Consider the following 15568-nt stretch of genomic DNA (forward strand, 5'->3'; position numbering starts at 1 on the left):
TCTGTGACTGTTTCTCCATTTTTGCTATGTATGCTTATAGTTTCTTTTTTCTATTCGAATGATAAAATCGTGAATAAAATGATCAAAGATCTAACTCAAAATAAACAAGATAGGAATTATACAGAAATATGTTAACATAGGTACAGATGTAATTAGAAAGGAATGTCAGCCTTCACCTCAAGAGGGCAAAAGTTGTATGTTATGCTACAGTTGTATAAAGCTCCGGTTAGATCACATTTGTAGTATTGCATTCAGTTCTGTGCATCAGGAAAAACATACTGACCTTCAACATGGCAGTACAGATTCACCAGAATGATACTGGGATAAAAGGTTAAATTAGAAGTATAGAGTGCAGAGATTCGGCATGTATTACTTTGTGTATAAAGGATTCAATGTAATTTTATTGAGGCATTAAAGATGATTATTGCAGTCAGTTAGATAGAGAGAAACTATATGCTCTGGTGGGGGAATCCAGAACAAGGGGCAAATTCTTAAAATTAAAACTATGTCATTCAGAGCTAATGTCAGGACACAAAAGGTGATGGAAATCTGGAATTCTCACCCTAAAAAGATGTTGGGGCCAAGTCAGTTGAAAATGTCAAAGCTGGGATTGATAGATTTTGGTTCGGCAAGGGCAAGAAGGATTAAAGGAACCAAGATGAGTAACTAGAGGCTGAATGACCCATTCCTGTATTATATTCACAAGCTTTCAATACTATAATTTGATTCATGAATTTTTTTAACTTTTGGAAATTTGCTGCCTTTAATTTCTTGTGACATTAAATTTTGATATTGCAAGTATTAGTAGTCAGATGTGTAACGGGGCACATCGCTATTATATTGACACATGAACAATTTTTCCTCTTCTAACCACAGGGTGCCGCCATTATCCATATGGTCTCCAATTTTATGACAGAGGAACTGTTTGCAAAAGGGATAAGAGTGAGTTTGAAAATATCTTTCCTGTTTTGAGTCAGTAAGTTCTGTTAATAGAAATATTGGGCAAAATTTTCCGATTTTTTTTCTTTCAATGTGGCAACTCGGGCAGGAGAAGCGGCATGTAGACTGTTGGCTTCTACTGCCTACTTTGTAAATACTTATTAAAAAAACAGGAGGCGGGTTGCAGGACATCATGAGCCTGCCCCACCAGCAAGTTCAGCACTTGAGAAGGGCGTGCCGATGTAAAAAGAATTAAAATTTTTAAAAATTCAAAGAAGAATCACGCACGGAAAGGGACATCCACCCCCAAACCTCTGTAACAGAAGTCAATACGCCCGGCATTGCCCTCTGACACTGTCAAGGAACAGTGCCAGGGGTCAGTGCTAGAATACAGCCTGGGCATGACCTTCTCCCCACTGGGGACTGTACTAACCGGTGTGCCCCTGCAGGTTCTATTCGCCAGTTTCAAAACCTGTCGTGAATAGCGTTGACGTGCCATCATGCCATCGAAGGGGACTTTCCAGCATGGGGGGATGCTACAGTGGGAAGCTTGCTAATTATATTTAAATGTATTATAATGGGGTTCTCATCTGTGTGTGATGGGAACCCCTTTACATCACTGGTGGAAGTGGGGATGATCGAGCGGGAAAATCCCGCCAGAGTAAAAGCTGCTTTGAGACTCCCACTTGATTCTCCACCCCTTTCTCCAATCCTGCCCACCAAAAATGGGGGTGGAAAATTCCCCTCCCTCCCCCATGATTCACAACACAATTTAAAATTGTTTCCATAGTTTTGTTTGTTTTCACAGGAAGAGTTTGTCTTTATTTCTTCAAACACAACATTTCAGTTTTCCCCTTTATTTTTCAGTCATACCTCAAGACCTTTTCCTATTCAAATGCAGTGACAGATGACATATGGGATCATTTGCAGATGGTGGGTTTAGCAAGCTTAAATGGGCTTCATTTACTATTGTACAGTTTTGCACATTGATCCTGTGGATTTTACAATTTTTTTTGTTATTTCTGTTTCGTAATTGTGCTGCTACAGACAATCGCCTGTTGTTTAGATAATCTGAAATTTAAATGTTCCATTGGAAGCCATTTTTATGTGTGACACTTTGAAAACACCACATTATGTAGGAATTGACCGTAACTCTCACTTCTGACCCTCTAAGAGAGGGAGTGAGAGGTGAGAGTGTGTGACATGAGAATGAGAAAGTGAGCGATGAAAGTGAGTGTGTGATATCAGTGAGCTAAGTGTGTGTGAGCTGAGTGTGTGTGTGATGAGTGTATTTAAGGAGAGTGTGTGGGAGTTGGGAGAGGGTTTGTGTGTGATGAGAGTGACATGAGAGTGAGAGAGATGAGAGTGAGATAGGATTGAGAGATGAGAGTGTGTGTGCATGTGCGTGAGAGAGCATATCAGTGGGTGCAAGAGTGAGAGATGAGTGTGTATGTGAGAAGGAGTGAGAGATGATAGAGATATGAGAGTGTGTGGGAGAGATGAGAATAAGATGAGAGTGAGTGTGTGTGAGATGAAAATGTGTGAGTGTGAGCAAGGGTGAGTGAGTGGGAGATGAGAGCATATCTGTGAGAGAGGGAGTGAGGTGTGAGAGGGAGTGAGAGTTGAGAGATCAGAGTGAAAGATAAGAGCCTATGAGTGTGTGTGAGCTGAGTGTGTGTATGAACTGAGTGTGTGTGTGAACTGAGTATGTGTGTATGTGAGCTGAGTGTGTGTGTGAGCTGAGTGTGTGTGTGAGATGAGTGTGTGTGTGAGCTGAGTGTGTTTGTGAGCTGAGTGTGTTTGTGAGATGAGCGTGTGTGTGTGAGCTGAGTGTGTGTGTGAGATGAGTGTGTGTGTGAGATGAGTGTGTGTGAGCTGATTGTGTGGGTGAGCTGAGTGTTTGAGAGCTGAGTGTGTGAGATGAGCGTGTGTATGAGCTGAGTGTGTGTGTGAGCTGAGTGTGTGTGAGCTGAGTGTGTGTGTGAGCTGAGTGTGTGTGTGAGATGAGTGTGTGTGAGCTAAGTGTGTGTGTGAGCTGAGTGTGTGTGTGAGATGAGTGTGAGTGTGTGTGTGTGAAATGAGTGTGAGTTATAAATGTGTGTGTGAGATGGAATGTGTATGTGAGTGTGTGTGAAATGTGTGTGTGTGTCTAATTTAAGAATCCAGCATTCCAGTAACACTCTCCCATTTGAACAAAAGGAGCAGCAACTCTCTCTTGTTAAAAATGATAAAGGTAAGACTTAAATACGTTCTTTAAATAAAAGTTCTCATATAAGAAATAGAAAAGATTTCTGTAAATTAGGTATTTGTATGTTTGTACCCATTGCACTAAAGCAAACATTTTTTTGTGGTTTGGCTCTTCAACACAATAAGAATGTTTCTCAGGTGTTCTGTCTGTTCTCTTGGGAAGTCAAAAGGGTTCCGTGGCTGGAAAGGTTTGGGAAATCTTGATGTAGGTAATTGGTAGAGATGTGGGTACAACCTGTCTCCCCTCATTGTGAGGAAGCACTCACCCCATGTTATTCTATTCACTCCACTAATTCCAAATGACAAAACCCTCTGTGAAAAGGTAAACCTCCCGAACTATCAGCTGGATCTGTACTTACATCTGCCAAACCATCATGAGAAATGTTCACACACGGCCAGACAACATCAGGAAACATTTCACGTGTCTGAGTTATGATGGAAGGTCACATTAGACTTGAACCATTACCTTTCTTTCTCTCTCCACAGATGCTGCCAGGTCTGCTGAGTTTTTCCAGCATTTTCTGTTTTTATTTCAGATTTCAAACATCCGCAAGGTTCTGCTTTTATTCCACTTGACTGATTGTGTCAAAAGAAACGGAAAAAGATTGACCTAAGTGGCATAAAACATGATTTTACATTCCTATTTGAGATTGGGAATGGAAGCTCATTAATTCAGGCAGTTGATTACTTTTCCCTGGTAGATTATGAGAATGATTGATTATTATCACGCTTATGTCATGACCTAAGTCAGGGTTTTTTAAAGTGTGGGCTGTAATAACCTACACAGTGTAATGATATGTATATAGTCAGGTTAGTGAAAGGTTAATAATTACAACTCTGTGTAAATAAAACACTAGAGGGCTTTACTGTTTCTCTGTATTTAAGACAGATTCTCAAAGAATTCTGGGAGTAGCATAAGGAGAAAGCATGGTGAAAGCATAAGAAGAAGATTAGAGTAGATAGAATTAACACAAGGTTAGATCATAGTGTACATAGTGATTATTTAGATATTGAGTACCGTAAGACAGATTCAATATCACTTAATTATTATCTGTAGCTCAGAAGAGTGTGCGAACTTCATTTAATTAGTAGTGTAATAATAAATGAGTTTTGTTTCAATCTTTTGATTGGTATATTCTTTGTCAACACTACATCAGATCATTCTGGAAGAAAGGACAAAGAATACAACATATAACCAATCATGGTAATATAACACACGGGACATATGGTGTGGGGATGATTGTTTTCCACATGGTATTCGATGAGTATGAGATCCCCCACTGAGGGCAGGGTTGCCCTACTTCTTGTATGAAAGGTCAGCCAGTCTGGAACCGAGTTTCAACTTGTCCTCTTGTAAATATTAGTTTGTTTAATAAATATATCTGCTAATTCAACTCGCTGGACTCCCAATGCCTTTACTAAACTGGCAACGAGGGTAAATTGGAGCTATCGACATGCTATTCATCGAGCTGAGCTGACTCTTTGCACAATTCTTTTTCTCCTTGGACTAAGGTGCAACGCTAAATAGTCAAATATTCTTCTGTTTGGCCGTTTGGATGCTTTTGACCCTGCTATTGAAGCCTGAAATCAGTACGCGGACCAAATACAGTACTTTTTCAGAGCCAATAATATCACTGAAAATGAACACCAGACCATAATCTTGTTGGTAGCTTGCGACACACATACTTTCTGCCAGTACTGGATACGATGGCATTCGAATAGCTCGTTACACTGGTAGGTCAACATTTTAACCCGACTCCAGCCATCATCGTACAGAGGTGTAGATTTAATACAGTGGAAAGGTCAAATGGAAAGACCATTGCCGAGTATGTTGCAGAAAATAGCTGAATATTGTGAACACGGTGCTGTACTAGTAGATATGTTCTGCGACTTTTTGGTCTGTGGCATTAACAACCATGATACACAAAAGACGTTATTAAGAGAAAGTTCCTTAACATTTCAACAGACATTACAAATGTCTCTTTCTCAGGAGTGCGCTGCTCGGTGTGCCCAAGAGCTTCAGTGTATGACAGTGAACGTTGTCTGATGTTTCTCCTCGCCACCCCTCCGTATCAAGGAAGGAATGCCGCAAAGACATGGGCCAAGCTGTTAATCCTCCTCCAACTTGCTTGATGGCAATTCCGCCTCCTGTGCGACAAGTGGGCATCAGGCTAGACGCGGTCGTCGGCAGCGGGCCGGACGCCGCCCAAGATATTTGTTTTGAGGTAGGCGCCAATCCTGTGCACGAACCCCGGGCGGGATTCTCCCCTACCCGGCGGGGCGGGGGGTCCCGGCGGGATGGAGTGGCGTGAACCACTCCGGCGTCGGGCCACCCCAAAGGTGCGGATTTCATGCGGCGGAAGTCCGCGCATGCGCGGGAGCGTCAGCGGCTGCTGACTTCATCCCCGCGCATGCGCAGGGGGGGGTGTCACCTACGCGTCGGCCATCGCGGAGACCTACACGGCCGATGCGTAGTAAAAGAGTGCCCCCACGGCACAGGCCTGCCCGCGGATCGGTGGGCCCTGACCCCCCGGGGCCAGATTGCCCCGCGCCTCCCCCAGGACCCCGGAGCCCGCCTGCGCCGCCTAGACCCGCCGGGAAGAGAGGTGGTTTGATCCTCGCCTGCGGGACAGGCATTCCAGCAGCGGGACTTCGGCCCATCGCGGGCCGGAGAATTGCCGGGTGGGGGGGGGGGGGGCTCGGCGACCGGCGCCGGAGAATTCGGCAACCGCCGGGGGCGGGATTCATGCCAGCCCACAGCGATTCTCCGACCCAGCGAGGGGGCGGAGAATCCCGCCCCTATAACTGGATGACCCAGAACAGGTGGAAGAAGAGACTGGAATTCACCTAAATTGCGTGGCGGCACCTCGCGTAGCCCCAATCCGAATTCCCATCCAGGTTAATGGGCATATCTTGCAGATGCAATTGGACACAGGTGCCGCAGTTTTGGTTGTGATGCAGGATACATTCAACTGGATCAGGCAAGCTGCACATACTTTGATGCTGGTGGACACAGCTGCTCGCCTCACCATCTCTACGGGGGAACCACTAAATATAATGGGTTCCACGCTTGCACCGGTGGTCTACAGCCAGCAATCCCTGCGTCTGCCCCTCAATGTTGTCCGAGCCTGTTGGGACGGGAATTGGTTGCACCACTTAAAGATTGGCAAAATATCCTCCACGTAGGGACGGGAGGTTTAAGCGAAGTGCTGAACAAATTTCCAGAGGTCATCAGACCAGGCTTGGGAACCATAAAAAGGGCTGTGGTTCAGGTGGACCCTCAGGCCCAACCCCGTTACTTTTGAGTCCTCTGGTCCCCTGCGCGATAGTAGACAAAGTCGAAACCGAACTCCGATGATTGGGAACTCTCGGTATAATCAGGCTGGGATGTCCTACACCCAGTCAAAGAAAAGGTGCAGGCGATCAAAATGGCCCCCATCCCACGTGATGCTTCGGATCGCCGTTCTTTTTTTGGCGCTGATCAATTATTACGGATGTTGCATTCCAATTTAACAACTATCCTGGCCCCCTTCATCTTCTTCTGCAAAAGAATCACCCCTGGAACTGAGGATCAGACCAAGCACCGGCCCCTAAGGCGGTGAAACGAATATTATCCTCCTCAAAGGTGTTGACCTACTTTGATCCAGCAAAGCCGCTATATGTCAGATGCGATTCTTCACCATACGGTATAGGAGCCACCGAATTGGTGCCAGTCGAGACGGACCGATAACCTTCGCATCCAGGAAGTTAATGGCTGCTGAGCGTAACTATGCTCGCATTGAGAAGGAAGGATTGGCTGTCATATTTGTAATCTCGGGATTACTCCCTGTGCCACGTGCCAGTGAGGCTAGAAATAGGAAGATAGAGCAGACAAACACGTGGCTAAACAGCTGGTGTAGGAGGGAGGGTTTCTGTTATCTGGACCACTGGGAGCTCTTCCGGGGCAGGTGTGACCTGTATAAGATGGACGGGTTGCATCTAAACCGGAGAGGCATAAATATCCTGGCCGCGAGGTTTGCTAGTGTCACACGGGAGGGTTTAAACTAGTATGGCAGGGGGGTGGGCACGGGAGCAATAGGTCAGAAGGTGAGAGCATTGAGGGAGAACTAGGGAATAGGGACAGTGTGGCTCTGAGGCAGCGCAGACTGGGAGAAGTTGCTGAACACAGCGGGTCTGGTGGCCTGAAGTGCATATGTTTTAATGCAAGGAGCATTACGGGTAAGGCAGATGAACTTAGAGCTTGGATTACTACTTGGAACTATGATGTTGTTGCCATTACAGAGACCTGGTTGAGGGAAGGGCAGGATTGGCAGCTAAACGTTCCAGGATTTAGATGTTTCAGGCGGGATAGAGGGGGATGTAAAAGGGGAGGCGGAGTTGCGCTACTTGTTCAGGAGAGTATCACAGCTATACAGCGAGAGGACACCTCAGAGGGCAGTGAGGCTATATGGGTAGAGATCAGGAATAAGAAGGGTGCAGTCACAATGTTGGGGGTATACTACAGGCCTCCCAACAGCCAGCGGGAGATAGAGGAGCAGATAGGTAGACAGATTTTGGAAAAGAGTAAAAACAACAGGGTTGTGGTGATGGGAGACTTCAACTTCCCCAATATTGACTGGGACTCACTTAGTGCCAGGGGCTTAGACGGGGCAGAGTTTGTAAGGAGCATCCAGGAGGGCTTCTTAAAACAATATGTAAACAGTCCAACTAGGGAAGGGGCGGTACTGGACCTGGTATTGGGGAATGAGCCCGGCCAGGTGGTAGATGTTTCAGTAGGGGAGCATTTCGGTAACAGTGACCACAATTCAGTAAGTTTTAAAGTACTGGTGGACAAGGATAAGAGTGGTCCGAGGATGAATGTGCTAAATTGGGGGAAGGCTAATTATAACAATATTAGGCGGGAACTGAAGAACATAGATTGGGGGCGGATGTTTGAGGGCAAATCAACATCTGACATGTGGGAGGCTTTCAAGTGTCAGTTGAAAGGAATACAGGACAGGCATGTTCCTGTGAGGAAGAAAGATAAATACGGCAATTTTCGGGAACCTTGGATGACGAGTGATATTGTAGGCCTCGTCAAAAAGAAAAAGGAGGCATTTGTCAGGGCTAAAAGGCTGGGAACAGACGAAGCCTGTGTGGCATATAAGGAAAGTAGGAAGGAACTTAAGCAAGGAGTCAGGAGGGCTAGAAGGGGTCATGAAAAGGCATTGGCAAATAGGGTTAAGGAAAATCCCAAGGCTTTTTACACTTACATAAAAAGTAAGAGGGTAGCCAGGGAAAGGGTTGGCCCACTGAAGGATAGGCAAGGGAATCTATGTGTGGAGCCAGAGGAAATGGGCGAGGTACTAAATGAATACTTTGCATCAGTATTCACCAAAGAGAAGGAATTGGTAGATGTTGAGTCTGGAGAAGGGGGTGTAGATAGCCTGGGTCACATTGTGATCCAAAAAGACGAGGTGTTGGGTGTCTTAAAAAATATTAAGGTAGATAAGTCCCCAGGGCCGGATGGGATCTACCCCAGAATACTGAAGGAGGCTGGAGAGGAAATTGCTGAGGCCTTGACAGAAATCTTTGGATCCTCGCTGTCTTCAGGGGATGTCCCGGAGGACTGGAGAATAGCCAATGTTGTTCCTCTGTTTAAGAAGGGTGGCAGGGATAATCCCGGGAACTACAGGCCGGTGAGCCTTACTTCAGTGGTAGGGAAATTACTGGAGAGAATTCTTCGAGACAGGATCTACTCCCATTTGGAAGCAAATGGACGTATTAGTGAGAGGCAGCACGGTTTTGTGAAGGGGAGGTCGTGTCTCACTAACTTGATAGAGTTTTTCGAGGAGGTCACTAAGATGATTGATGCAGGTAGGGCAGTAGATGTTGTCTATATGGACTTCAGTAAGGCCTTTGACAAGGTCCCTCATGGTAGACTGGTACAAAAGGTGAAGTCACACGGGATCAGGGGTGAACTGGCAAGGTGGATACAGAACTGGCTAGGCCATAGAAGGCAGAGGGTAGCAATGGAGGGATGCTTTTCTAATTGGAGGGCTGTGACCAGTGGTGTTCCACAGGGATCAGTGCTGGGACCTTTGCTCTTTGTAGTATATATAAATGATTTGGAGGAAAATGTAACTGGTCTGATTAGTAAGTTTGCAGACGACACAAAGGTTGGTGGAATTGCGGATAGCGATGAGGACTGTCTGAGGATACAGCAGGATTTAGATTGTCTGGAGACTTGGGCGGAGAGATGGCAGATGGAGTTTAACCTGGACAAATGTGAGGTAATGCATTTTGGAAGGGCTAATGCAGGTAGGGAATATACAGTGAATGGTAGAACCCTCAAGAGTATTGAAAGTCAAAGAGATCTAGGAGTACAGGTCCACAGATCACTGAAAGGGGCTACACAGGTGGAGAAGGTAGTCAAGAAGGCATACGGCATGCTTGCCTTCATTGGCCGGGGCATTGAGTATAAGAATTGGCAAGTCATGTTGCAGCTGTATAGAACCTTAGTTAGGCCACACTTGGAGTATAGTGTTCAATTCTGGTCGCCACACTACCAGAAGGATGTGGAGGCTTTAGAGAGGGTGCAGAAGAGATTTACCAGAATGTTGCCTGGTATGGAGGGCATAAGCTATGAGGAGCGATTGAATAAACTCGGTTTGTTCTCACTGGAACGAAGGAGGTTGAGGGGCGACCTGATAGAGGTATACAAAATTATGAGGGGCATAGACAGAGTGGATAGTCAGAGGCTTTTCCCCAGGGTAGAGGGGTCAATTACTAGGGGGCATAGGTTTAAGGTGAGAGGGGCAAAGTTTAGAGTAGATGTACGAGGCAAGTTTTTTACGCAGAGGGTAGTGGGTGCCTGGAACTCACTACCGGAGGAGGTAGTGGAGGCAGGGACGATAGGGACATTTAAGGGGCATCTTGACAAATATATGAATAGGATGGGAATAGAAGGATACGGACCCAGGAAGTGTAGAAGATTGTAGTTTAGTCGGGCAGTATGGTCGGCACGGGCTTGGAGGGCCGAAGGGCCTGTTCCTGTGCTGTACATTTCTTTGTTCTTTGTTCTTTCTTCTTTGTTCTTTGTTTGTTTGGTGTTAAACGCTTTCATCAGTATATTTACGGCTACCATTTCTTGGTGATCACGGATCAAGAGCCACTCCTCGATTTATTCTGTGAAGACATGCCCCCCCCCCCCCCCCCAATTGCTTCTGCCTGGATTCAGCGATGGGCCTTATATTTGGTCGCCTAACAGTACACTTTTGAGCACCGTCCGGGAACCCAGATACCGAATGCAGATGCATTGAGTCATCTACCTCTGCCACGGGTATTGGTAGAGCCGGTGGCAGATGAAGTTTCACAGATTATCACAGAATTTACAGTGCAGAAGGAGGCCATTTGGCCCATCGAGTCTGCACCGGCTCTTGGAACGAGCACTCTACCCAAGGTCAACACCTCCACCCTATCCCCACAACCCAGTAACTCCACCCAACACTAAGGGCAATTTTGGACACTTAGGGCAATTTATCATGGCCAATCCACCTAACCTGCACATCTTTGGACTGTGGGAGGAAACCGGAGCACCCGGAGGAAACCCACGCACACACGGGGAGGATGTGCAGACTCCGCACAGACAGTGACCCAAGCCAGGAATCGAACCTGGGACCCTGGAGCTGTGAAGCAATTGTGCTATCCACAATGCTACCGTGCTGCCCTTGGAGCAGTTGGAGCATACAACATAGAACATAGAACGATACAGCGCAGTACAGGCCCTTCGGCCCACGATGTTGCACCGAAACAAAAGCCATCTAACCTACACTATGCCATTATCATCCATATGTTTATCCAATAAACTTTTAAATGCCCTCAATGTTGGTGAGTTCACTACTGTTGCAGGTAGGGCATTCCACGGCCTCACTACTCTTTGCGTAAATTGTTTCTGGAACATACCTCTTCATTCACCTGAGGAAGGAGCAGCGCTCCAAAAGCTAGTGACATCGAAACAAACCTGTTGGACTTTAACCTGGTGTTGTAAGACTTCGTACTGTGCTCACCCCAGTCCAATGCCGGCATCTCCACATCTTAATTTTTTTGACACCCTATCGGTGACAGCTTCCTGCATCCGTGAGTGGACACAGACTCACCCTATGGTGGCAAAGGTGCGTCATTTAGTTTTGTATGGCAGTAAATCACGACACATTCCATAGGAGTTGAAGGCCTTTTCCTCGGAGATGTCAGAACTGATCATTGAAGAGGGTATCCTTGTCTGGGGCACCAGGGTCATCGTCTGTGAGAAAGGACAGACTTTAGTTCTGAAGGTTCCTCATGGGGGTCACCCAAGCATCTCCAAGGTGAAAATGTTGGCCAGGAGTTATGTCTGGTGGCCGGGGCTAGATGGTGATCTGGAAGCAATAGTCCAGAGTTGCCCCTTCAGTCATGGACACCAGAAGTTGCCGACAACAGTGCCCCTGCACCCCTGGGAATGGCCCAGAGGTCCCTGGGCTCACATCCATGCGGACTATGCCAGTTCTTTTTTAGGCTTGATGTTTCTCATCCTGGTAGCTGCACACTCCAAGTGGTTGGAGGTACACAAAACGATGTCCATCACGTTCTGCGTGACTACAGAACAACTGCGTGTCTCTTTTTTGACTCATGGGAATCACGGGAGGTACTTGTCACTGATAACAAGCGGATGAAGAAGAAGGGAAGAAGACAAAGAAACTGGTGTTGCTCCCGCAGCGACCAGATGATGAAGATGTTTGGGCTCTTTACAAGCGAGGTGTTGACTGCTTTTGCGATAACAAATGGTATTCGTCATGTCTGCACAGCCCATTATCACTCGGCATCAAATGGCCTGGCAGAAGCAGCGTCTGAAGTAGCAGACTAGTGGTTTGATGGCTACCAGGCTGGCACATTTCCTGTTTGCATACAGGACTACTCCTCATGCTGTAACTGGAGTATCCGCGGCCAAAATGTTGATGGGCCGCTGGCTACTCACACGGCTGACCTTCTTTTATATTAATAATAATAATAATAATAATAATAATCTTTATTGTCACAAGTAGGCTGACATTAACACTGCAATGAAGTTACTGAGAAATGGCCCTAATCGACATATTCCGGTGCCTGTTCGGGTACACAGAGGGAGAATTCAGAATGTCCAAATGACCTAACAGCACATCTTTCGGGAATTGTGGGAGGAAACTGGAGCACCCGGAGGAAACCCACGCAGACAAGGGGAAAACATGCAGACTCCGCACAGACAGTGACCCAAGCCAGGAATCGAACCTGAAACCCTGGCGCTGTGAAGCCATTATGCTAGTGTGCAGCCCATTATTTCCCGACATAAACATGGAGGTGCGCTGTTCCCAAGAATTACAAGGGTATGGTCCAACTCGACCTCATCTTCTTTGCGCTTCGCACCTAACACAGTAATCTTCGTTCGTAACTTTGTTGACGGCTCCTGCTGGCTTCCTGGAGTTGTTGTCCGACAATCAGGTCCTGTGTCATACCAGGTTCGTGTCCGAGAGCAATTAATACAATGGCACCTCGATCACCTCCTCGTTAGGAGGTTGATGGTTAGGGTGCTACCCCGGATTGGATCGGCCCTGGATCCTCCAGCTCTACGGCCCGTGCAACCTATTGCATCCTATCTCCTCGTGATGCTTGTCGTGTTGGGTGTTCCGATATACAAACGAACCAACACGGTTGTAGATGGTACAACTCTGTTTTATTATTCTGTATAATAACAACTGCTAACTTCTGGCTGTGGTTCGTACTTCACCAGTTAACCTGTGGACCCAGCCCTAGCACTATCTTAGAGAGGCACTCAGCACATGGTGTATGTCTGAGTGGCACGCTGTGAGCTCTGTGCTCTGAGCTATCTCCTGCTGCAATGAGCGGGAACTGTGGTGTTCCCCGTTTTATAGTGCGTGTGCTCTCACTGGTGATTGGCTGTGATGTTGTGTGTGTGTTGATTGGTCCGTCAACCTGTCCATCAGTGTGTGTGTGTGATTGCACCATGATATGTTAATATGGATATCATGACAATGCTGACATGCCAGATAACCTGTTCTCTGATCCCGATATGGAAACACAGTCCTCTGCAGTTTCCGATGCCAAACCTGTGGCTCCACCACCTCCAGATTTCTCTGACCAGGTGTACCCGACATAAACGTCGCTCTCCGGTATGCTACACATTGTGCGACCTGATCCCTCTTCTCAACGGGGACTGATCTGAGCCCAAACATCTTCATCGCCTGTTCGCTGCGGGAGCAACACCAGTTTCTTTGTCTTCTTCCTTTCTTCATCCGCCAAGTCGATGTTTTTGACTTTGTCGTCTTCTTCGGGCGGGGGGTGGGGCAGTGTGAAAAGGTTGGCCAGTCTGGAACCGACCGACAGAGAGAAAGGACCCAGTGAGGTTTAACTGGCCCTCTTGTAAACATTAGTTTATTTAATAAATATATCTGCGAATTTAACTTGCTGGAGTCCTGACGCCTTTATGAAACGGGTGTCAGAAAGGTGGCGGAGCCAAGGGTCACGGCTGTGGTCCTGCAAGACCCTGGCGATATTGCTGAAGATTTTACCATTAGCAGCACACCCGCCCGAGCTGTTCTAAAATAGCTGCACGACTGTTCTCTACCCGTAACTTTGATATGAGAGTGCTGATGTAATTGAGATAGACATGATGCTGCGGAAGGAAAACTAAATTGGCAGACAGAAACACAAAGAGAGGTGAACAAGGAGAGGGGGAGTGAGTGGGCCAGATAAGAGCAGAAAGAGAAACAAGGAAAATAAATAAATTCCTGGTGTTAATGGAATAACGAGAAAAAGAGTCATATATTAGGAGAGAAAAGACTTGCAATGCATAAGACATTAAAGAGGGGAAATAATGACACAGGCATGGAAATGAAGACAATCAGACAATCAGGTTAGGTGTATTGGGCACGCTAAATTGCCCCTTGGTATCTAGGGATGTGCTAGTTAGGTTATGAAGTTACGGGGACAGGTCAGGGTGGGCGGGGGGGTGGAAATGCATAGAGTGCTCATTCAAAGGGTCAGTGCAAACTCGATGGGCTGAATGGCCTCCTTCTGCACTGTAGTGATTCTATGATATCTAAACTTCCATAATATTTGAGTTTAGTCCAGTAAATCTCCTAATATAGTGCAATAATCTGCCTGATACCTTTTATTAAGACTAATCTAGATTACTAACAATGAAGCCATCATCTACATTTTAGGATCTCAAATGGGAAGCCATCATATCAGTATAGAACAAATATGTCAAACCAGAATCCCTAAATTCCATAGCAAGTAGACACAGTTTACACAAGTTACTTATAAGAACCGTATTCCAAAGACTTGGTCATACAAAAATATTAATGCTTTAATCAAAACCTTTTGCAACATTTGGATATATTTGAGATTCAAATTCCTCAAGTCGGCAAATGCTTTTACTCATTATAACAAACTGGTTGCATTTTTTTCCTTTCTTTCAATCTCATTAAAGACCCTGAACAGACTTCAGCTTTTTAAAATTAGTTTTTAAGGCATTCCTATTTAGCCTCATGGTATTCATACTAGAGTTACATTTCATTCTTGTGACAGAATGGAAATCATACTTTTTGTTTAACTGGATACAATGCAGAATTAATGCTTAAGGATTGATTATTCACAGTTTAAGTAAGTAATTCAAAGTTGGCTCGAGTTTATTTTATTCTATAATTTATTGTTTGTCAGTCATAATGGTTTTTACAGATGCCTTTCACACTATCTGAGTGGTGTTTGATGATATTGATTATGAGTTTAGTAAGGGCCACTCAACAATTGATTACTGGAAAATATGAGTCAGTAGAAGCATAATTAATGAATTACTAATTGATAACTTCTGCTTCACTAGGCTATAGATAGTCAGGATGCTATTAAACTGCCAGCATCAATAAAATCCATCATGGACCCATGGACAATGCAGAAAGGAGTGCCTGTTATAAGAGTTAATACATTGAGAGGCATCATAACACAGGAACCTTATGCAAAATCAGCAGAAAACAGAATTTCAACGTATGTATAATCCATTTTTTTTAATGTTGTTGAGCGTTCTTCTTTCTCATCAGTGATAGGTAAGTAACTTGAACTCCTATCAATCAAAAAGCAAAATTATTCATGTCCCTAAATATGTGTGTATACTATTGGGGTATTTATTTCAATGCTTTTGCATTCTTTTTACTAGGCTACAGCTTGATCATTGTTCTGAAACATTATTGGATAAGACACTTCTCTTGCTGTTAAATTGAAAATCCTTAATTTCTGTCACTTTCTGAAGCTTTCATTCTTGACATAATCTGAGGTCAAAAAGACTCATTAAAGAATCTAATATTAAACCTCAGCC

General features: G+C 45.4%; 1 protein-coding gene across 1 annotated transcript in view; it reads left to right on the forward strand.

The window, feature by feature from the left end:
- The window catches only part of LOC140429466 (aminopeptidase Q-like), a 246262-nt gene that overhangs the window by 131362 nt on the left and 99332 nt on the right, over window positions 1-15568 (forward strand). Inside the window, exons 8-10 of the mRNA XM_072516494.1 lie at window positions 877-942; window positions 1807-1872; window positions 15080-15240. Of these exons, the coding sequence (XP_072372595.1) occupies window positions 877-942; window positions 1807-1872; window positions 15080-15240 (293 nt within the window). The remainder of the gene's footprint in view (window positions 1-876; window positions 943-1806; window positions 1873-15079; window positions 15241-15568) is intronic.

The sequence above is a fragment of the Scyliorhinus torazame genome, chromosome 9 (genome assembly GCF_047496885.1).
Source record: "Scyliorhinus torazame isolate Kashiwa2021f chromosome 9, sScyTor2.1, whole genome shotgun sequence".
Lineage (NCBI taxonomy): Eukaryota > Metazoa > Chordata > Chondrichthyes > Carcharhiniformes > Scyliorhinidae > Scyliorhinus > Scyliorhinus torazame.